Source organism: Cryptotermes secundus, unplaced genomic scaffold, assembly GCF_002891405.2.
Source record: "Cryptotermes secundus unplaced genomic scaffold, Csec_1.0 scaffold2262, whole genome shotgun sequence".
NCBI classification, from domain to species: Eukaryota; Metazoa; Arthropoda; class Insecta; order Blattodea; family Kalotermitidae; genus Cryptotermes; species Cryptotermes secundus.
The window spans coordinates 75274-98552 of record NW_019731260.1 but is presented as its reverse complement, the minus strand read 5'-3'; the positions used below and the strand labels follow the sequence as shown (position 1 = coordinate 98552).

Below are 23279 nucleotides of genomic sequence, written 5' to 3'. Positions count from 1 at the left end.
TTTGTGGGCAATTCTGTCATATTTTGCCATTTTTAGGGCATAAATGCATGCATATTTTCAAAGTTTTTAGGTCATAGAAATCCGAGCCCTAGTAATGAGTATTTGCCGTGTTCAGTTATCTTGTTTCTTTCAATCATATAAGAATGATTTCTGAGTTGCATTATAAATCGAACCTCCATTCTTCTAGTATGAATCCTTAAGCTCCTACGATATAAGATTTCACGGATGTATTCAGATACATATCGTAGTGCATAGTAAGTCGATACTGTTAAGAATTGATGTCCCTCTATTCCCGAACGATGTGCGTTGCCAAAGTCGATGAGTAAAACTTGAAAATTAACTCAGTTCTATCCCGCAAAACACGAAAAATCGATGAAAGGCATCAATTATAGTAATGAATTTTCATAATGCTCTCAGTCACCGTACTTTTCGGAATTTTCACTCGCTTCCTTTCGTTCGTCATAGAAGTTTGCTTTCTCCATTCTCATATAAACGACTGAAGAAGCACACGCTTATCTAGGCATTGCGAATAAACCATTATCACCTGCACCGACAAACATCCATCGTATTCCGCTTTCTCCTTAATTTCATTTGATATTATGAGGACGAACTTCAAATGTTATGATTCTGTATTTCAGCATCCCGTTGCAATTGTTCATATTAGCGTCCATTTGTCTATATCCGTCTAAATTGCAACACTTGTTTTACACTTCAATATATTCTTTAACACTTAACACTACATATTTCGGCCTCAAAGGGTCATCTTCAGGTGTTTTATTACGGATATTCAATCAAGACCTTGTTAAAACTGCCGGGGAAAACATTTTAATATATTTTACGGAAGTAACGACAACCTGAGTGAAGTAAAATAGCAAATTAAAAAAGATTTTTTATCTCGTTTTAATTGAAGGAGGACTGCAGCGTGTGGTTTTTAAAATGAATTGGAACAGCGAAACAGTGTAGCAGTTTTAACAAGGTCTTGATTGAATATCTGTAATAAAACACCTGAAGATGGCCCTTTGAGACCAAAACATGCAGTGTTAAGTGTTAAAGAATATACTGAAGTGTAAAATAAGTGTTGCAATTTAGACAGATATAGACAAATGGACGCTAATTCAAATGTTACGTGTCTTTAGGTGCAAACGTTCTATAAAAAAGCAAGGGTTTATATAGTAGATTTTAAAGTTATATACTAGTCTTGTCCTAAGAAATAGCCACACGTTTGCTGTAAAGCTTTCTTGCTTTGTTCAATTTACTTGCTTCTTCCTCTTATGTAAGAATGACATTGAAATAAGTCACAGGTCGAACCATAATTTCTTCTAATATGAATGCTCAAGCTCCTACGATAAATGATTTCACGGATGCATTCGGACACATATCGGTGTGCAAAATAAGTGCGAAAGTGTCAAAAATGACGTCCCTCATATTGTATTCTTATACTGCATGATATAAAGACGAAACATTTTACATTGATAAAGTCAATGACCAAAATTTAATATTAAGTCAGTCCTGACCCCTCAAACCACGTAATATGTAATGAAAGACAGTTATAATTATAAAAGCTTACACTGTTCCTCAGATGCAGTACGTTTTGGTAATTTCACTCTCTTGTTTACGGCTGTCTTGAAAGCTTGTTTTCTGCATTGCGAAAGTTAATTTCTCAAATTATGTTCTCATTTTGTTCACTTGTTCGACAAAAGATGCTAAGATGTAAATACCCGTTGAGAATACACCGTTGACAACTGCATTTGCAAACATTCGACGTATTCCGCTTTCTGCTTTAAATAATTTGAAATTATAGGCACAAGACTAAAATGAATGTTACATTAGGTTTAAAAGTGTTATAAACATGCACTCATCCACGATTTTAATATAGTAGTGTCACAGTTTATAAACCACTTTTGTACAAATAAATAACCACACATTTATGGTAAAGAGTTCTTATGGTGTACATTTAACTAGCTTCTTTCCCTCATATAAGAATGATTTCTTAACTACATTACAAATCGAACCTCCAGTTCTTCTAATTTGAATCCTTAAGCTCTTTCGGTAAATGATTTCACGGATGCCTTCCGATACATATCGTTGTGCATAATAAGTACGAAAAGGATGCGAATTGAAATCCCTCTTAAGCCGTATGATATAAAGACAAAACTTTGTACGTTGCTAATATCAATTAGCAAAACTGTAATATTAATTTGATTTGTTTCATTCTGGTCCGTCACACCATTAAGTTTACAATTATGTTTATTTCAGTCCAATGTGACATATAATGCTTTCACCACTTCAGCACTTAGCTACCTAACATGTTTCGATTCTTAATAAATCATCATCGGAGGTATACCACTACGATCAGGTACCCACCAAAACGTAAATGTTTTTATAAGACTTATTTTTAAGTTAAGAAATTTGTTCGTGAACCAATATGGATCGTGTTTTTTCTTCCTTGGTAGTTGAATTGTCGTCTATCCCACTATTCCACTACCAAGGAAATAAAACACGATCCATATTGGTTCACGAACAAATCTCTTAACTTAAAAATAAGTTTTTACACATATTCATAACATAATTTTAACGTAAAGGAAGGCTGCTGTGGTGAAACAAATTGAATTTTATATACAGTGCAGTGGAAAATTATATTGTTAAACTATCAGTTATGGAAGTGATTGCAACTACGTCACTTCTAAGTAATAAACTTCAAGAATGTTCCTAATATAAAAGTTAACGTCAGACATCAATTTGGACAATGGAAAATTAAACAACTACATATAGTGAGCATCATAATATTTCAAGTGTATATAGTCTCATAAAAACATTTTCTTATTGGAGGGTTCCCGATCGTAGTGGTATACGTCCGATGATGATTCATTAAGAATCGAAACATGCTAGATAGCTAAGTGCTGAAATAAACTTAATTGTAAACTGTAATATTAATTTTGTTCTTCCCTCAAAACACGTAAGTTCGAATGAAAAGCAACAATTGTAAGTATAAAGCATATATTTTCTCAGAGACCTATGTTTTGTTAATTACACTCGCTTCTTTACGGTTGTCTCAATACTTTTTTTTCTGCATTCCGAAAATCAAGTTCTAAAATGATTGCCATATTCAGTTCACATATACGGCTGAAGAAGCAGATACATACCTAGGTGCTGTGAATACAATGTTCGAAACTTCATCTACAAAAACTTAAATTTTATTCCGCTTTCTCCTTTATTTAATTTGATGTTATAATCAGAAAACTCAATGAAATTGTCATCAGGATTAAACGTGTTATAAACATTCACTCATCAACGGATTTTACGCGTATGTAATATAGATACAAGTTATAAACCACTCTTGTCTTAAGAAAAATTAAAATGTTTAGGGTAACGCGTCTTTGCCGTGTACAATTAACTTGCTTATTTAAATTATATAAGAATGATTTCTGAACTGCATTAAAATCGAACCTCCACTTCTTCTAATATGAATACTTAAGCTCCTATTATATAAGGTTTCACGGATGCATTCCGATACATTTCACAGAGCATAATAAGCACGAAACTGTTAAGGACTGACGTCCCTCTAATGCCGTATGATATATAGACGAAACGTTGTGTGTTGCTAAATTCAATGAGTAAAACTTGAAAATTAACTCAGTTCTCTCTCACAAAACACGAAAGTTCGAATGAAAAGCATCAGTTATAGTAATAAATGCTCATATTGCACTCAGTGACCGTCCTTTTTGGTAATTTTACTCCCTTCTTTACGGTTGTCATAAAAGTTTACTTTCTGCATTGCGAAACTTAAGTTCTTAAGACGAAACGTTGTATGTTTCAAACATCAATGAACAAAACTTTAATATTAACTCAGTTCTGTCCTGCAGAACACGTACATTTTAATGAAAACAACATTTAAAATTATAAAAGCTTATACAGAGTGATTCACGAAGTTTTACCCCGGCTTATGGTACATATTCCTGGGGTTATTTCCTGCAAAATTTCCTTATAAACTTTTGGTCGATTTTCAATAGTTACGGAGTAACAATAGTTTTTCGAAACGCATCATTGTGAATGCAGCGCTATGCTTCAGCGTGGGCGACCACACGTTCCAGTCAGCTATGTCAGCAGATAAGGCAGACCGGTTTGAATGTTGCGCGTAGGTAGATAGGCAGAGCGGTCCATACGCGTGCGACGCATTGTGTTGACGTGCAGGGAGAAATTTTTGAAAATCTTATGTAAATCCAGTCATCTTCTAAAGCACTACAGTTTAAAGGAAACAGATTGATAGAAGGGTGTGATATGTGTAATGTCGTCGCTGCCACCGGTGTTGATGTAGGTGTGGTGGTCTCTCGCTGACAGCTAGACGCCACAATGTCGATGCCTCAGGATGTTATAGACTTCGACGGTAAATTGGGATAATAACGGAGACTTGTAGGTAAGCAAGAACAACTAGGTATTCTTGGTTGCGACAAGAGATCTCTCTTTACTGGATCTAACAGACCCAGCGTGGTGGAAGTACAAAGTATAAAGTTGAACTGACGAGAAGCAGAGCTTCGCCCTCTATAATATGACCAGAAGATCTGATCCCGCGTGTTTTCACACGGGCCTTTTTATAGGACCAAACTGGTGTTGGTTCACAGGAATGCACTCACATCTCCCCTTCCAAAATGCATTAGGGTCAGCTGTGCATTAAAGTTACAAGAAACAGAACTCCCAGAGCCTTGACTCGAGCGTGGGAGAGAACTTTAAGTTTGTGTCTCAACCCCAGATTCCTCCTATAATGCCTTTAAAGTGCAAAAGACAATTCAAAATATTACACAGAAATACACGTAAGATTGCTTCCTTATTGGAAGACCCGGAAGGGGTTTGACAGATTCATGGTAATGGACCAGAACACTTGGGTTACTTAAACCCTTAGCTAAAAGCTTCCTCAAGAGTGTCGCCTGTCCTGGCGGCTATGCTGATTACACATGGCTTCCTGCAACCCTCGGTCCGAGGTACACTCTTGTTCTTATAACATTAGTATCTTCATTATACGTTACCACAATTGTTATTAAATATAATATTGTTGACTACTACATTCTACGTTTCCTTATATTAGGGTTACATGTTCAGTTGTAACATAAAATCTATGAAAAATGTCGCACAAAGCAAAATTAAGGAATTGAAAAAAAAAGTGGTTTTAGAATGCTTCTTTCCTAAAACATTAACGATTTAAAAAGTGTTTGTATTGTATTTCTAATTTGTTTTGACTGAAAATCGAAGAAAAAATATTTTTCGCCAGTTTTCAAATAACTGTATCTCTTTAATTGTGAGTCGGATACCATTAGTATATGAACATTTTTTGTTCCAAATTACCTCAGGAATGCCCTCCCTAAGTGGGGGTAAAACTTCGTGAATCACTCTGTATAGTTCCTTAATTGACTGAACTTTTTGGTAATTTTACTCTCTTCTTTAAGGTTGTCCTAAATGTTTGTTTTCCGAATTAAGAATCTGAGGTTCCTAATAGATTGCCATACTTAGGTCATTTATATATCTGAAGAATCGCATACGTATCTCGGTTGGATTCAGACATTTGCGAATAAACCGATTCCAAATGCACTACAAACATTCATCATATTCTGCTCTGCTTTATTAAATGTCTTAATATGAGCACAAAACTCAAATTGAAGTATATTTTTTATTAAATATGATATATACGTGAACTCCTAGACGGGTTATATATATATATATATTATTGTCACGTGTTGGGTATATGTCGCGCGACAAATAACTTCACGCCGTCTTAGATGTAGCGAATTTATTCCACTCGCGCTCACAATTACACAAAAATTATTTGAAGTTCATTAGAAATGCTTACTAGAATGCTGGATATTACAGTCTCAAATACAATATTTAGTATTTTCTTTTTCTTATATCAAATTAGGATATTTACATGTGCAGCTCAACTGGCTTCACCATTTAATGAATATTTTTTGTGAATTTTTAACGTATTTTTGAGGGAATTATATATATAACGCAATATTTTAAAATTAACATCATGTTTACACACCAAAAAATAACATACATAATGAAAAGGGTTTAGCAGAATTTATGTGTACCCAAGGATGACAATTGTTATATGCGTTGCGTTGGCTGGGTAGCGAGCCTGGTTCCAGCCGCCGACAAACATATACCAATTTTATCAATGGGTCCGTCGAGAGCTTTGTATCCTCGACGAGTGCTGTGGTTGTGAATCAGGATGAGGGTGAAGTCAATCGACGTGGGAAGGTGTTCAGTGTCTCCAACACAGAAGATAGGATAGAATAAAAGAGTTTATTGTAGCTTCTTGGTGACTACATGCTGTATCAAGCCTTCAAGCCAAGAGTCGATCGCCGACCTCCTACTACTGACACTGCTGTAATACTACTGTCTGTCTCTCGCGACCGCGTTACAACTTATAATATACAATGCGGTCTCAAGAGGGTCGTGGTAATGTTTACACAGGTGGCATGATGCGTGTGCTCTAAGTCCATCCACGCATGATGTCATCAGTTGTCTTAGAGAGGGCAAGTTGTCCCCTCAACTAATAATAACAGAACCCAGGACACACACGCCTCACTGGAAATAGCCTACTTACTTGGAGAGATAAAACATTTCTCCCCTCTGTTAATATAAGTCAAACACCTGTTTCCTCCATCAGCAAATGTAGCTGTGCTATATTTGAGAATGACCTGCTATGCGTGGGTGTCAGGAAATCCGCTATTACACCAAGTACTTGTACATTAGCACATCTTAAACTTAACATTTTCTTATATTTGTCTGCATCACCGTCAAGACCAAAGTGCCGGATGTGGCCCACCTGTGAATATTACCATTGTTACTATTATTACCAAGATATATATATTACATTATAAAGAAAATGCCCAATATCAAAAGGACAAGGGTTCGATCCTCACGACACAGTATACAGCCAAATTATTTCGTTAAGAATAACAAATATATAAGAAATCATGTAGATTGAGGGTGTTTGAGAAAAGGGTACTGTGGAGAATATTTGGGCATAAGAGGGATAAGAAAATAGGAGGCTGCAGAAAGCTGTATAGTAAGGAACTTCTTCTCATTTACAAAACTATACTCACACCTATATGGACGTACGGTATAGAACTTAGGGCTGTAGTAAACCATCCAACACCAAAATGCTACGAACCTTCCAATCAAAAAAACTACGTTACATAACTAACGCTCCATGGTTCGTATCAAATCAAACTCTCCACGAAGATCTTGGAGTTTCTTATATAAATGAGGTCATGAACAAACAAGCCATCAAATACAGAAACCGCATTGTGGATTATGAAAACCAACTAATAAAAGGACTCGCCGTCGAACCCTTAGTGAAGAGAAGACTCAAGCGTCAATGGCCAGAAGACGTATTCTAGGTAACGGAGGATAACCCATCAGTGGATGGTACTCCCTACAAGCCACGCAACGCTCTAACATTTGCTTATTACTTTGTATTAGTACATTGTGAGTAGATTGTAAATATCCTAATATAAACAAAAAAAAAGGTAAGGAGCTTGGTAGGCCGCGCCATAGCTCAAGCGGTTAGTCGTTGACTTCCCACCGCGGCGGCCCGGGTCAGGTCAAGTGGGATTTGTGGTGGACAAAGTGGCACTGGGGCGAGTTTTCTCCGAGTACTTTGGTTTCCCCTACCAGTCTTCATTCCACCAAATTCTCCATCACCATAATCACCCGGGGCAGGCTACAACAGGCCAATCAGTGGCCGCCGTGCCGAGTGGACCCAGTTGGACTCCATCCCGCACAAAGCGAATTAAAAAAAAAAGGAGCTTGGTGACTTATCCTTCTCACCAAATGTCAATATCATGAACAATTCATGTAGCATGCGTGTGAAGGAAGGAAATTGCACACAGTTCTAGTATGGAAACCTCAACGGAAGAGACCACTAGGAAGACCTAGACGTATGTGAGAGGATAATATTAAAACAGATAGTAGAGAAATGGGATGGGGACGTGTGGACTTGATTGATCCAGCTCATGCTAGAGGCAAGTGGCGAACTCTCGTGAACAAGGAATTACATTTCTGGTTCCATCATACGTGGGGAACTCTTGCCACCTAAAAGGACACCTTTTCAAAATGGGATTGACAGATGACAAAACCTGTGAAAGGTGCCTATAAGAAGACGAATCAGCCAGATATATCCTATGTGATTGTGAAGCCATGGCTTCATAGCCAGTTCTTTATGGAACCAACTGACTTTTACGACACCACCAATAAATAAAGCCCTACATTTCATTCGAAGTGTAGGATTAATAGAGGTTTAATCCAAAGGAGAAGCACACTAGATCATTGAGGGTCGCAGGGCCCGATTTTATGGCCCAACCCTTCCTACTACTACTATTTTTCTTATTATTATTATTATTATTATCACCACTATCACCTCCACGTGGGGAACCTCCAAGAACTGCTAGTTTTTCAGCGATACAGGCCTGTAGAGTCAGCAATTTCTACGAAATTCAAGGTTAAAGAATCTACTCTGTGGGTCGGTAAGTTTGTAATGTAACTTCTTCATCGCTTAGCGCAGCACAGCTTTCGTAAACATGTTTCCGATTTCAGGTTGACATGGAGTTCAGTTGTTCAAATAATTTACGTTCCTAAAATCCAGATACAGGTAGACACCATAGATGTGGAACAAGTGAAATACAATATAAATACAATGACATCTGTACAATAACAGTCTAATTGAAAAATTAATAAGGTTATAAATTACATAAATATAAGTTAGATGTACTTTTGCATCACAATTTGAGCCTGTTAACAGGAATAATGTCTACTAAAATAAATAAGAAAATGTATTCTTGTGTAAATGAATTAATGTACATATGTTCTTATTTCCACATTTATATAATTGCGTGTAAAGAAGTGCTTTCCTACGGTTTCAAGAGGTTATGTAGCGTTGCGGTACTAGTAGTTCAGATTGTTTTAAAGCTGCATGCCGTTTGTTTATATTAGACACGATGTACCGGCACAAAACGCAAATGATAACGATACTAATATGTAACTTATTTTCTGTAAATGTTTCAGTTCCACTGAACGTCATCAGATGGAGAATCGCCAGATGAACTGTAAGGATAACAGCCGTTGCAGTCAGGTAATTAGGATACTCTCGAAATTTTGACTGACTTTTTGTTCCAAAAGTTATGCTGACTTGAGTGATGCAGACTGTGATCTAAGCTGTGTACCACTTTCTTTAAGTTATTTGGCTGCTTTAATTTGTATGGTTTTATATGTAGACTCTTCCATAGAATTCTGTGAACAGTCGATTGTGGTATCTGCAACTCTGCACTTGTTCGGGAGGTTGACTTCTTCAGGTTCCATATGAAGTCTCCCTAACATGATCCACATCTTCATCAGATGCTCTAGGCCATCCATTAGAATGCCTCTTTCCAACACTGCATGGCAGTCTAAATTGCTCATGTGATCTCCTGAACTTCTTGTCATTGTCCACTCACCCTATACTCATGTCCAAATTTACTTTGAACTTGAACAATTTATTTGGATTTTGCATACCAGTACACAGTCTATGATTTCTGTTGTACGATAGATATTGTATTGGTCCACAGAACATACACTGAAAGCTGCTGTATGTTAACTACAGTTGAGATGCATGCACCATTTGTGTCATTGAAATTGTTTTCATTTACTCTTACACTTCAAGTAACAACACCATTATATCACTTTTCTTTCCTGAGTTGTAGGTGTTTGAAATCCCAGGATTCTGTTTGGTAGACACTGTGCAAGCTTGCGACTGATAGTAAGTCAGTCAGTAATTCTTGGTGTCGAGCCCCATCTGGGGCTCATGACCAGATATTAATTGCTGTTTGACAGTTACAGTCTTGATTTCGTGGGGCACCCTCTCTGACTAGAGGATGGGTCTGTATTTTGTATATGCTGCTGACCCTTGCCAGCACAGTCTTTTTCGAGTCCAAGTCCCTTGGGATTCCTGACCATATTTTACTGTCTCAGATTTGAGACTTCCCTTTTGATCACCTCCCACGACTCGCAAGGTCACAGTGGAGGTATTCGACCTGGCCTCCACATGGGTCTGACCAACTTGACTCTGTTCCTTAGCACTTATATGGTCTCAAGGCGGAACCATAGAAAACATATTCATTGCCCAGCAATGGACATATGTGAACACACATAGAAAACACCTCTTCCTCTCTTGTTGTATTTACAGCATGTTCCAGAGCAACGCAAATTATCCGATTGTGGGAATGTGTTTAGCAACCCATTGCATAGAAATGAGCATGGCATGTACCGCTTCTTGCAATACCTTTTCTGTTTGTTGTTGCCTGTGTGTATTTCAGGCATTGCCTAGAAAAGGGGCTACATGTCGCAATATTTATCTTTCAGTCCTTAATAATTTTGGTTAGAGGTTCATAGAGTGAAACAACATGTAATGTGTGATGTATCTGAGGATGGCCATGTAAGTTTGAAATGGCTGTGTTAACAACACAGGGGCTTGAAGTAGAACATTGAGACAAAAACTGTGTACCCATTGAAACATTTACAAAAGTTGCGGTAATAGGAGTGGAAGGAAATGACCAAGATCAATGAACATTGAAGTTCTATAAAAGGCAAGATAGCTCTTCTCCATTAAGTGAGCAACAGCTTGCTTGTGCAAAGAACTCTGCTTCTAGAAGTTACTATTGTGTACTGATTTTGTTGAAAGCTGTTTGAAGTTTGATGATTCAGAAAATGATTGTAATGACAGTATCTCTTGTAATGAGACAGCACAGTCATGATTGATAAGGGCACAATGGTTTTACAGATTTGTACAGATTTCCTGAAGGTGGAGCCTGGTTCAATTAGTGAGGCATGTCCAGCATTTTCTCGTGATGGGGATCATATCATTGATATAAAAGTTGAGGAGGATCCTGTGCTAATAAATTTCCCAGGAATAAAGGCTGAACATGAGGTGAGTGTTATGTCTGTGTGTCCATTGCTAGGCACACTCCACAGATACCTAGAACTGTGTATTGTTTTTCTCATCTTAATCTGTCTACATGAATCATGTTCACTGTACTGAATGAATTTTGAGGAATTCTTTGGGAAATGTCTCTGCAGGATTGTATTTTGTTGCACATTTCCTATGGTTTTTAATTCGGTTTGAACATACCTGAAATTATGTTTTTAGCCGCAAGGTCGTTATGTTGTGGAATATGATTCTGTGTAATTTGGCACCTGCGTGCAGAGCTACACAGCATCACATCCCATGGGACTGCAATCTTCATAGTAACTGCTTTGAGGACCTCAATCCTCAAAAAGAAAATGACATTCATAGTGAAACAAAGAGCAATAATAAATATGGGGGTTGCTTCCAACTTGTCTTCCCATCTGCTTTCAAGAAATGCACAGAACAGTGATTTCACGCGTTGTTTTGTAAGAGCATGAAAATTGGTCTGTCATATCAATGGACCAACATACGTTAACCTTCATTGTCGGCCGCGCCGTAGCTCAAGCGGTTAGTCGCTGGCTTCCCACCGTGGTGGCCCGGGTCCAATCCTGGGTCTGGTCAAGTGGGATTTGTGGTGAACAAAGTGGCACTGGGGCAGGTTTTCTCCGAGTACTTCAGTTTCCCCTGCCAATCTTCATTCCACCAATTGCTCCACAGTCACCCTCATGTATCACCTGGGGCTGGTACAATAGGCCAGAAGTGGCCGCAGTACAAGGGACTTATTCCCACCCCACTAGCAATAAAAAACCCTTCATTGTCCAGAAATAGGGACTTGAAAGTTACGACTACCTGCAGGGTTTTAAATCTTTGGAGGGATTAAATGGTGAGGGTGTTGAAGAATGTGTGTGTGTGTGTGTGTGTGTGCATATTTCTCTCTGGATCTGGATGTGGCTTTGGACCTGGATATGTGATTGCTAACATATCCTATAGTTGTAGCTGGTTAGGGCCATCATCCCTTCACTCATGCTTCCACTTTTTTCTTGTCCCTGAGGCTCCACCTGCCCTGAAGTATGTTGAGTAGGCAGTACAAATGACTGGTGTATCAAATGACATCAGTTTTTTAAATAAGGCACTGTATTTTGCATATTTCTCTTTTCTTAAGTTTGGTACTTAGTATTGATACTATATAGTTTGGATAAATTGTATGTAAGTCATACCAAAAGTCATGAGCTACTTTTGCATGCAACCTGGGAACAACAGACGAAAGCGAGTACGGTGATAGGTGGAACCAGCTGTTGTATTAACCTTGAGTGTCTTGTGACATCAATAACTTGCATCACGTGACCAGTATAACTCCTAACAAAATGGCCGACAACCATATGTCGTTTTGCCAGCGTGCTGTTATCGAATTTCTTGTGAAAGAGGAAATCCCTGCTGCAGAAATTCACCAGAGACTACAGTGTGCTTATGGAAGTATGTGCATAGGTGCGAGCCGTGTTCGAAGATGGGTGAAACATTTTAAAGCTGGGAACACCAGCATCAAAGATGAGCCTCGGAGCAGCCGTCCCCGAAAAGCCTCAACTGAACACAACAAGGAAAGAGTGGATGAGATCATTCAAGATGACAGGCATGTGACTGTGGACACAGTAGCCTGAAAACTTGGAATAGGGCACAGTGCAGTACAGGCTATGATTGAAAGCATGGGCTTTGTGCTCGATAGGTCCTGCGGTTATTGACCGAAGACCACAAAGGTCAGCGAAAAGCCATCACCTTAGAACAGCTGCAGAGATATCGACACAAAGGCGATGATTCCTTGCTGTGTATTGTGACAGGTGACGAAAGCTGGTTTCACCATTTCAAGCCTGAAACTAAATGGCAGAGTATGGAATGGTACCATTTGCATTCTCCATCAAAAAAGAAGGCAAAGACAGTGCCATCAGCTGCGAAGGTGATGGGCACAGTCTTCTGGGATGCAGAGGGGTTTCTTCTGGTCGAATTCCTGGAACCTGGGCAAACAATCAATGCTGCTCGTTATGTCCAGACACTGCACAAGCTCCGTCGAGCATTGCACAATAAACGTCCAAGACGAAACATCATCATCCTGCATGACAACGCTTGCACCCATGCTGCTTGCCTCACATTGGATGCAATTGCAGAGATGGGATGGGAAATTCTTCCACATCCCTCCTATAGCCCTGATCTGGCACCCTCCAAATGCCATCTTTTCGGATTTGTGAAGGATCAGCTGCATGAACGTTTTAAGACAAGGGAGGCAATTCAGAAAGCAGTGCATCAGTGTCTTCAGATGGCTGGAACAGAATTTTCAGACTCCCAGAATGCTGGGAGAAATGTGTACAAAGAAGTGGTGATTATGTTGAAAAATAAAGAAAGGCCTGTAGATTGAGGTGGTGTATTTGGTTTGTCAATAACAAAGCACGTTACTTTACAAAAAATTGTTGCTCATGACTTTCAGTACGACCCTCATATATCAATGAAAATAAAGCATAGTTTCTTCTTTGTCTAAGGCAGGGCTCGGCAAAGATTTTTCATAAAGGGCCAAATATAAAATACATTACACTCTGAGGGCCAAAAGGCAAACTTGAGGATCTTTAAAAGTTGGTACAGTTAAAATAACAGGTTAAAAAACAAGTTTTCACAAATTTACTGGTGAAAATGTAACATAATAAAAATACAAAAGGAACTACAATCATTGTTTGAAACACAGCTTTAGGCTACTAATGGGATGAATGAAATTGTTTTTTTTAGATAACATTTCTTCAAATTGGGGGTCAAAGTTAGTACTCCCTATCATCATAATTGATTGCAAATGTTCGTCTGTTAATGCTGACCTGTATTGAGATTTTACATATTTCATCTTTGAAAATGTCTTTTCACACAGGTAGGTACTACCAAATACAGAGATCAAACCTCGAGCATATGATCTTAATTCACCATATTCATCACTTGGAAGACACTTATAGAATTCTGTTAGATTGTTCTCTTGGAATTTGCCTTTTAGCATGTTATCACACTGCAGATTAATCACTTCCAATTGAAGGTTAGGTGGAAGTTCCTCAATTGTACAGTTAAATGGATTTTCAAATCTGGAAATGTCTTCTGCACTTGCATCAAGATCCGAAAAACGTTGCTGGAACTGTTTTTTGAGCTCAGAAAATATATCACCTGCAAATTCGTGCGGGAATGGGGAATCCACTTCTTCTTTTAATGTTTGACAGCATGGGAAATGCACAAAACAGCTTGACATGATTTGTGACTCAATCAAAGCCAGTTGTCGTTGAAATGATTTTACCGCAGTATAAGTTTCACATGTTAGCACTGTTTTGCCTTGTAGCTTCAAGTTGAATCCATTAAGAAATCCCATGATATCAGCAGCAAAAGCTAATTTCCAAAGCCATTCAGTGTTTGATAATAGTGGTTGAGGGTGTTTTTTCTCATTGTGAAAAATTTCAATCTCTGCTCTGAGTTCAAAAAATCTTAATAAAACTTTACCACTGCTGAGCCATCGAACTGCTGTGTGGTAGGGTAAGTCAGGATATGCGGCTTCCACTTCTGACAGAAAATCACGGAACTGACGATGGTTCAGCCCACGAGAACGAATGAAGTTCACCGTTGACACGACTGGTTCTAAAACACACGACAGATTAAGATATTTGCCACAAAGTACATGCTGGTGAATGATACAATGAATAACCATAGGCCTTGTACACCTTGCATTTTCACAAGCTGTGTAAATGCTTCCAACTAAGCCTTTACCTGTTCCAGACATATTTTTACCACCATCAGTTGTCACACATTTTAGCTGATTCCACTTCAGATTGTACTTCGTTAACATTTCCTCAACTTCCTTGAAAATGTCTTCGCCTGTAGTTGTTCCATGCAGACTATTCATAGAAGCTAATTCTTCAGTCACTTCAAAGTCAGCATTGACTCCTCGAATAAACAGCAGCAATTGAGCAGTATCTGTAATGTCTGTTGACTCATCAAGAGCTAGGGAAAACCACTCAAAATCATTTGTCTTGTTAATTAATTGGTTAGTGATGTTGCTACCAATGTCCTCAACTCTTCGGGCAACTGTTCTCGCGGAAAGGCTGATATTATTAAATAAATCCATTTTCTCTGGACACATTTCTTCAACTGCTACAATCAAACATGATTTAATTAACTCACCATCAGTAAAGGGTTTTCCTTCCTTGGCTAACAAATGAGCTACTCGTAGACTTACTTTACTTGCAGCCTTATTTTCATTTTTCATTTTCGTGAAGAAACTGCGTTGTAATGAAATACTCCGTTTCAAAGTTTCTAATTTTTGTGATCGTTCCTTCCCTGTGAGTTGGGACTACTGTGCCGAATGCTTAGTCTGGTAATGCCGACGTATATTGTACTCTTTTAGTACAGCTATAGTATCACTGCACAATAAACACAATGTTTTGCCATCTAATTCAGTAACAAAATAATTCTCACTCCACTCTGCCTTAAAAGCATGACATTCCAAGTCCACTTTTCTCTTCTTTTGTGCTTTTGACAGCGACATGATGGATATCCACTGGTATTAAAACGACACAGAACAGCGATACACGTGGCATTCGTAACACTGCATGTCATCACAGCTGGGGCCACGAAGGAACGTGCGAATGGGAAGCTATAGGAGCGCCACACACGGCAATTCTCGCAACTCCTCAACTCAAGGTCGGCCGTTGGAGTGCGTAATCATCCATAGACAATATGTTCGAAAAAACGTAGGTTTCTTCCTATAAATAAAGCTTCATAGACGCAGAAATATTAAACTCATATTATAATAATTATCTTGTTTCATGAAATATTATCCCACTTTGACATTTTTAAGAGTTTGTAAATGTAAAATCTATTCTTAGCGTGCGGGCCGCAGAAAAAGCGGCGGCGGGCCGGAGTTGGCCCGCGGGCCGTAGTTTGCCGACCCCTGGTCTAAGGCATCGCAGCCCAAAGATGAGCCTTGGCCTCCCTTAAATGATGCCTTGAGACTTGCCTGTCTAGAGATTCTCTTTTCCAGTTTCTTACTTTCAGAATCTATATCCACTGCATGAATCCATCTTTTCATTTGCTTTTGTACAGGGCTCTTACCACTAATGTTGCTTTATAGCATAATTTGGATTCTGGAAGTGTGTTATTTCCCATATTCTCACAGGATTCATATTTAGACATTTGGTTTGTATGGTGAATATGAAGACCTGGAGCTATACTGAGGCATACTGTATAGTTCAATCTCATGCTCTGAGAAGAAGCTTTCTCTTCATGCAAAGCACACACAGCACCACACAAGGTTGTAAGGTTGATCCTGTAATATGAAAGTTATTCATTTGCTGACCTACAAGGCATGACAGTAGAGTATCTTGTGCATGAGGAGGATTAAAGAGGTTTGCTTGAACAAATTGCCAACAATACTGAACCGAAGTCAGACAGTCCTCCCATAGGTTCATAAAATGAAGTAGTTGATCAGTTTAGTAAGTGAGCTCCCAGTGAGCATGCTTCCCACTTGTGTCACAAGTTGGCCAGTCCTGTCACACAATTTTTAAAGCTTTAGAGGAAGTGTTTATGTTTCTTAGGAATTTATTGCTTGAAAATGAGGATAATATTTTCTATACAGCTGAGCCATCTTGTTGAAACTGGTGGATACTAGTATAGAATATTAGTAACACTGTCCAGTGTGATTGATATATGTTTTTTTCTTTTCTTTTAATCATTCATTCTTTACATGTTTCAGTCAGAGTGACCATCTTCAGAAGGACATATCAATACATGCAGAAACTACTATCAAAATGTCATTGATCATTATCAATACATACAGACACTGCTATGTCATGAATATAAAATATTAGCCTTTAACAAGTACAGTGATTTGCATGAATTTATTAATAGATATATAAATTAGTATAATTTGTCTATTTACAAGTAGGGATTAAATAAACTTTGTTAAGATCTAGAACCAATTTGGTTTGTGTCCTCTGTGCTGCTTCTCTTTAAAGGAAGATGAGTGGATAACATTTTGAGAAGGATATCACCATGTACCGAAATGAGCATGAACATATGTCTCTGTAGCAAGAAGACACATTCTTTCAACAAGTGACGAAATGTTTCTCACTCTCTGCCTTTACATCAAGCCTGTCTTTACATTCTGTCTCCGTAACTGGTGATATACACCATCTTAATAACAGCTTGATAATCACATAAACACCTAATTAAATCAATGAGTAGGTCATTCATCCATGCAATTCAAACTTCCTCCATAAATTTACTATATCACAGTCAACAGAAAGTTTGGATCATTTTGTGTGCACCTCTGTGCAGTGCTCAGAGTATATAGAACTGTGAATATACACATAAATACTGGTATTGTCTCTCATCCTGCCAACAGAAAGCAGGACTGACAATACTTTCAGTTTCAGCAAAATTACTGCCTATTCATAGACACAGACCTCACAGTGGAAAATAGTGTGCTGCCATATTATTTATTATATATTTTATTATTATTTAATTGGACATTTGGAAGTTCTGTTCATACTTGTGTTTCAATGAAAACACTTTATTTTACCCAACTACAAAAATACCTTTGAAATTAGTATCTTCTAACATGCAAGCATGTTTCACACTGATTTAAAAAGTTATGACACATTTTATATTTCATGTTCTTTACTTTCCACATTAATGTTTGATATTCGATATCCCTGTAATGAACTTTCGGGTGCAATGAAAAGGAAAAAAATTTCTTGACTAATTGAGTGTCTCTCAGCATTCAGATAGGTCTCTGCTCCATGAAGTTACTATTTAGGTGTGATTTTGTTAACTGCAAACAAATTATGTATGCAACAGCTGTTATCAGAGTGGTGAGTTACAAAATGATTTCAGTGGAATTGTCTTATTTCATGTAATGTGATTGATGAGGATATGATGGTTTTCATAGGGCTGTACAAGTTTCCTGAAGATCGAACCTGATCCAGGTGGTCAGAAATGTCCAGCATATTCTCATGATGGAAACCAGATGACTGATATAAAAGCCGAGGAGGCCTCAGATACTCAGGAGGAACAGGATCCTCTGCTAATAACGTCACCAGAAATAAAGGCTGAATATGAGGTGAGCTGTATATTTGCATGTCTCTTGTTATGCCCAGTTCACAGATATCCAGAGTTCTGCATTGACTTTCTCATGTCATTCTGCCTGCCTGCCTACTCGCCCGCCAACATCTCAATTCACATGTCAGTTCCAGTGAATGGATTTTGAAGATTTCATTAGTCTAGAGGCTTGTGTCTAATTGCACATTGCATATGTAGTAACAGATCAATTTGGCTGAGCCATAGCTCAAATGGTTAGTCGCTGGCTTGCCACTCTGGCAGCCCAGGTTCGATGCCAGGTCTGGTCAAGTGGGATTTGTGGTGGACAAAGTGGCGCTGGCATGGGTTTTCCCTGAGTACTTCGGTTTCCCTTGCCAGTCTTCATTCCACCAGATTCTCCATCATCATAATCACCTGGCATAGGTACAATAGGTCAGTCAGCGGCCACCATGCCGAGTGGACCCAGTTGGACTCCCCCCCCCCACTAAGCAAATTAAAAAAGCAGATAAATTTGGTTTACTTTGTTTTAACATACTGTAGCATGTTTGGACTACTGCGGACGCCGTTCAGATTGTTAATTGGTTTTATTAACAACCTACAAGTCATAACTACAATTGATTATAACACTGTTGCTGGTTTACACAATTTACAAACCCTACACACTAATTTATTCACTCTATCTTCAGTAGTCTTCATTTATTTACAGTATAACACTGGAGCTATACAAGTGTCACTGAATTACACACTCCCAATACCCACTGCCTTCTCAGTTATCACAAACTATCACTAATTATTACACATAAAATCTCCTAATCACGTGTTCAGTTCTTCCTCCCATGGCTGTCTCGAATGACTGACTCACTGACTGACTTCTGTTCTGCTGAATACTGGCGAATACTGGCTCCTTGGGTATTCCAGTTTCTCTTATGAACATTCAATTGGACAGGCGAAAAACGCAGCTTGATTCACTGTTGCATGACGCCATGTTTACAGATGTGTTGCTTAACAATGCTGCTGAGAGTTATTAACTGCTGTGTAACAACCAGTGTGGTTTGGCTCGGCTCAGCACAGCATGGCACGGAGAAACACCGCTTTCCTTATTGTTGCATAACCTAATTCCACCGTTGTGTAACATGGCAACTGACCGTTTATCAAGAGTCTGTCTTCGTGGTCACTCATTCCACATCCAATTGCCCAACAACAGTTTGACATGTCACATTACTTGACATGACACCTAAAAGGGAGAAACATGATGTCAGAGAAATGTAGCAGAAGTGGCCATTGGCAGGCAACATCAAGCGTGAAACCTGACACCTTTTGAACTTCACATTACATACTTTTCCCATTGATGATCAGAATCTAGTCTGTATAGTTTCCAAAATGCGTGGATTTCATATAAAAGTACATGCACACACACATGGACATGCATGTTTTGAGGTGCTCCAAGAAACCAGAGTCTTCAGGTTTGTGTGTGAAAAAGTGACATCCATACTCACCTGCATGTTGTTCTTTGATCAAGAATAGTGCTTGGGTCCCACATTCAATATTTTGCCCTGTGTGGTGGTGAACTGTCCTCAAAATAAATTTCCTTTTCTTCTTCACCCAGTTAAACAGACAAGAGCCCTGCACTTTTCATCAGATACCATTCTTGACTGAACTGTATTATACTAAGTGTTCTGTAACTTCATGCCATAGCTCCAGGAGGTGACTCCCGAGGTCATTCTGAGTGAAAATATTTATATTTACATGGGGCTTATTAGAATCAGTTTTGGAGTTATATGTATCTCAGGTGTAGGTACTTCTGCAGTTCATTTGCAGAATGAGAATATGCATGATGGCAGATATATTACCAGCATGATGGTGTACTCACTTTCAGTATGAACAGCATACTATACTTGAATGAACAGTTCCTTGGTTTATGCATCAGCCATAGTGGTATACTGAATTGTACACTGCATTCACCAGATCTAAACATGGTGTACGATACCAAGATGGATGTAAATGTTTAACTATTTCTGCAATTTTTTTATGCTCTAAGACATTAATAACACTGCAGTCCTTCATAAGATATGTGTTCCTTAGTGAGAGTCCATCCAGGCTGTGCATTCAAGCTGACAATGGATATTTGAACTGTTACTACAAGCTGTGTTGCCTGGAAATGCAATAATTTTTTCTTACCAAATACATTTCTTTTTTTTTCCAGTAACAGACTACTGCTAGTGAAGCTGTGGTTCAAATACCCATAGCTCTGAAAACATTGAGAATATGACCCACGTTGATATATTTCACCCAGAATGAAGGCATGAATAACTTCCTGAATTTGTTGTATGAAATCAGGGGCATTGTGTACAATATATGTCACTCTGATTCTTCCATGAATTAGTCATTCATTGCGATTTGGTACAGGACACAACTCTTATTGTGCAGTAATTATTTCTCTAGTTAATATTTATCGTAAATTTTTCTTCATTTCTTTTCAGAATACTCTGAATGAACATGAGTCCATACATAGTGCCAACCATCCATACTCCTGTGATGAGTGGCATAAGTCATTCAGTAGGCAGAGTCATCTGGAGAAACACCAGCACATACATGGTGGGGAACATTCATTTTCCTGTGATCAGTGCAGTAAATCATTCAGGAGACGGAGTGGTCTGAAGACACATCAACGCATTCACAATGGGGAGCGGCCATTTTCATGTAACATATGTTGTAAATCATTCAGGCAGCAGAGTCATCTGAAGGTACATCAACATATACATGGCAGGGAGCGGCCATTTCCCTGTGATATGTGTAATAAGTCATTCAGTCAAAGGAGTCATCTGAAGACCCATCAGCGCATTCATGTTGGGGAGCGTCCCTTTTCCTGTGACGTGTGTAGAAAGTCATTCAGCCTTCAGAATACTCTGAAGCAACATCAACGCATTCACAGTGGGGAGCGGCCATTTTCATGTAATGTGTGTCATAAGTCATTCAGTCAGCACAGTTATTTGAAGACACATCACCGTGTTCATAGTGGGGAGAGGCCATTTTCCTGTGTTGTCTGTAATAAGTCATTCAGTCAGCAGAGTCATCTGAAGATACATGAACGCATTCATGTAGGGGAGCGTCCATTTGCCTGTGATGTATGTAATAAATCATTTAGTAGAAGGGGTGATCTGAAGAAACATCACCGTGTACACAGCGGGGAGCAGCCGTTTTCATGTGATGTGTGTAGTAAGTCATTCGGTCAGCAGAGTCATCTGAAGACACATCAGCACATTCATATTGGTGAGCGTACATTTCCGTGTGATGTATGTAATAAATCATTCAGAACCCAGTGTGATCTAAAGACACATCATTGTGTACACAATGGGGAGCAGCCATTTTCATGTAATATGTGTAATAAGTTATTCAAAAGACAGCATAATCTGAAGGCTCATCATTGCCCACGTAGTGAAGAACATTTATATTCCTAGTATATTTGTAAGATATCCTGTTGTCTGCAGATGAGCCTTTTCATACATACTGCAGAACATCTTTGGTCCTGCCACATGTAAGAATCTTCTCTGCTATCAGAATTGGATTAGATATCAGTACATGCATATCTGAGTGTGCAAGACATTGTAATGAAGTGATGTGTACAGGCTGCTTTTTCAGACCTGGACTCTGGGTTATAGCTGAGGGTAGGCATGGCAGGAAGAATCAGGGTAGTGATTGTAGTTGCATGGTGGGATGCTGAAGCACAACCAAGTTTAGTAATAACCCATGCTCATCGTGTAGTCTTTGTGGTTGTGGACTTGACAAAATCTGATGCACATTCAGTTGAGTATGGCCATGAGTCCAGTTCCTTTTCCCAGGAAAGTCGAATATTGCTAGTGTGACCATTTTGTTTGTTTTACAGCAAATGTCACTTAAGAGAAAAATAATTTGGGTATAACACTAACATTTGGTGCTGAGATAGCTTAGTGGGTATGGCAATGGGCTACATGCTGGATGGTTGGGTTCATATTCCTGGCAAGGAAAACAGATTATTCTCTACCCCACAATATGCAGACTAGCTCTGAGTCCTCACCCAGCCTTTTGTACAGTTTGTATATTGGGAGGGGGCTGAGCAGCTGGACCATGAAGGTGACCACCCTCCTCCATCTAGTGCTGAAGAGAAGAATGATCAGCTGTGCCTCCAGTCCACATACATCTTCATGGAATGTTGCTTAATTAACTAAACATGGACAGCTGTACCTTTACCCTTTGCTTTTATAACCCTGACATTTGGTGTGTGGTTTAAACACTCTGCTACAAGCAGGAAAGTCACAGGTTTGATTTCTGATGAGGTCATTGGATTTTTCAGTTGATCTAATCCTTCCAGCCACCCTATGGCCCAGGGTTCAACTCATCCTCTAACAGAAATGAGTACTAGAAATCTTCATGGGGGTAAAGGGTGGTCGGTGCATAAGGCTGACAACCTCACCGCCATCTGTGAGCCAGTTGTCTAGACTCTGTGGGAGCCTTGATGTCTCATAACCCTATGGGCCCCATGGCCAGGAGGGATAGCTTTACCTTTTTTTTAACATTGTGTGTGTGCAGTAGGCCGTCATTATGTAGCACATCATACTGTGAATCTAGATATAATGCAGTGTTGATCATGCTCTGCATTACAATTATGCATGTTTTATTCATGTTATACAAATTTCTGTGAAATACTATAGTGACAGTATAAGACTGTATTGCAAAAAATCAGTACAAAGTCCGTCGAGTGTAACAATGTTTTTTAGGTCACTTCTTTCTCACTCTTGCCTTACATGTTTCGGTTTTAGTAAAACCATCTTCAGAGGCACATGGTACTAACAAGAAAACACTGGCGTTGTTTAACTGTACACAGTATATATGCTGTGTGGGCACTGCTACAAATGTCGATGTGTAAAAGCACAACACTAGCTTGGAGTACTGAATGCACGTACAGAATGCACGTTCAACCTTCGCATTCCATCCGAAGTTGCCCTCGCGTTAAAACATCACTATTAAAATATTTAAAAAATATTTAAAAGTTTAAGACTTTTGAAGTAAAATATAAAAATGTTAGGCTGCTTCTTAATTTATCCCGATGTTGGGAGATGTCTTGAGGTTGTATTGGCTGCAAAGACATTGTATTACATTAGGTTTTATATATTTATATATATTGAATTTATTTTGTTTAGTGTTGTATTTGATCCTTGCTTACCTTGTAGTTGGATTACTCCTGTGCGTTGTGTGTTGTGTA

General features: G+C 38.7%; 1 protein-coding gene across 4 annotated transcripts; it reads left to right on the top strand.

Annotated features, from left to right (window-relative positions):
- The first annotated feature begins 8460 nt into the window (after window positions 1-8460).
- Window positions 8461-21875, top strand: LOC111866669 (zinc finger protein OZF-like). 4 transcript variants are annotated; one of them, XM_023855844.2, is made up of 5 exons: window positions 8461-8522; window positions 9061-9127; window positions 10811-10957; window positions 17892-18062; window positions 20521-21875. In XM_023855844.2, exons 2-5 carry the CDS (start codon window positions 9080-9082, stop codon window positions 21496-21498), a joined length of 1344 nt encoding a protein of 447 aa, XP_023711612.1. In that variant the 5' UTR covers window positions 8461-8522; window positions 9061-9079; the 3' UTR covers window positions 21499-21875. The 4 variants fall into 4 exon arrangements, with proteins under 4 accessions (XP_023711612.1, XP_023711611.1, XP_023711613.1 ...); XM_023855843.2 differs by lacking the exon at window positions 8461-8522 and adding an exon at window positions 8536-8647; XM_023855845.2 differs by lacking the exon at window positions 8461-8522 and adding an exon at window positions 8648-8734.
- The last annotated feature ends 1404 nt before the right edge of the window (window positions 21876-23279 follow it).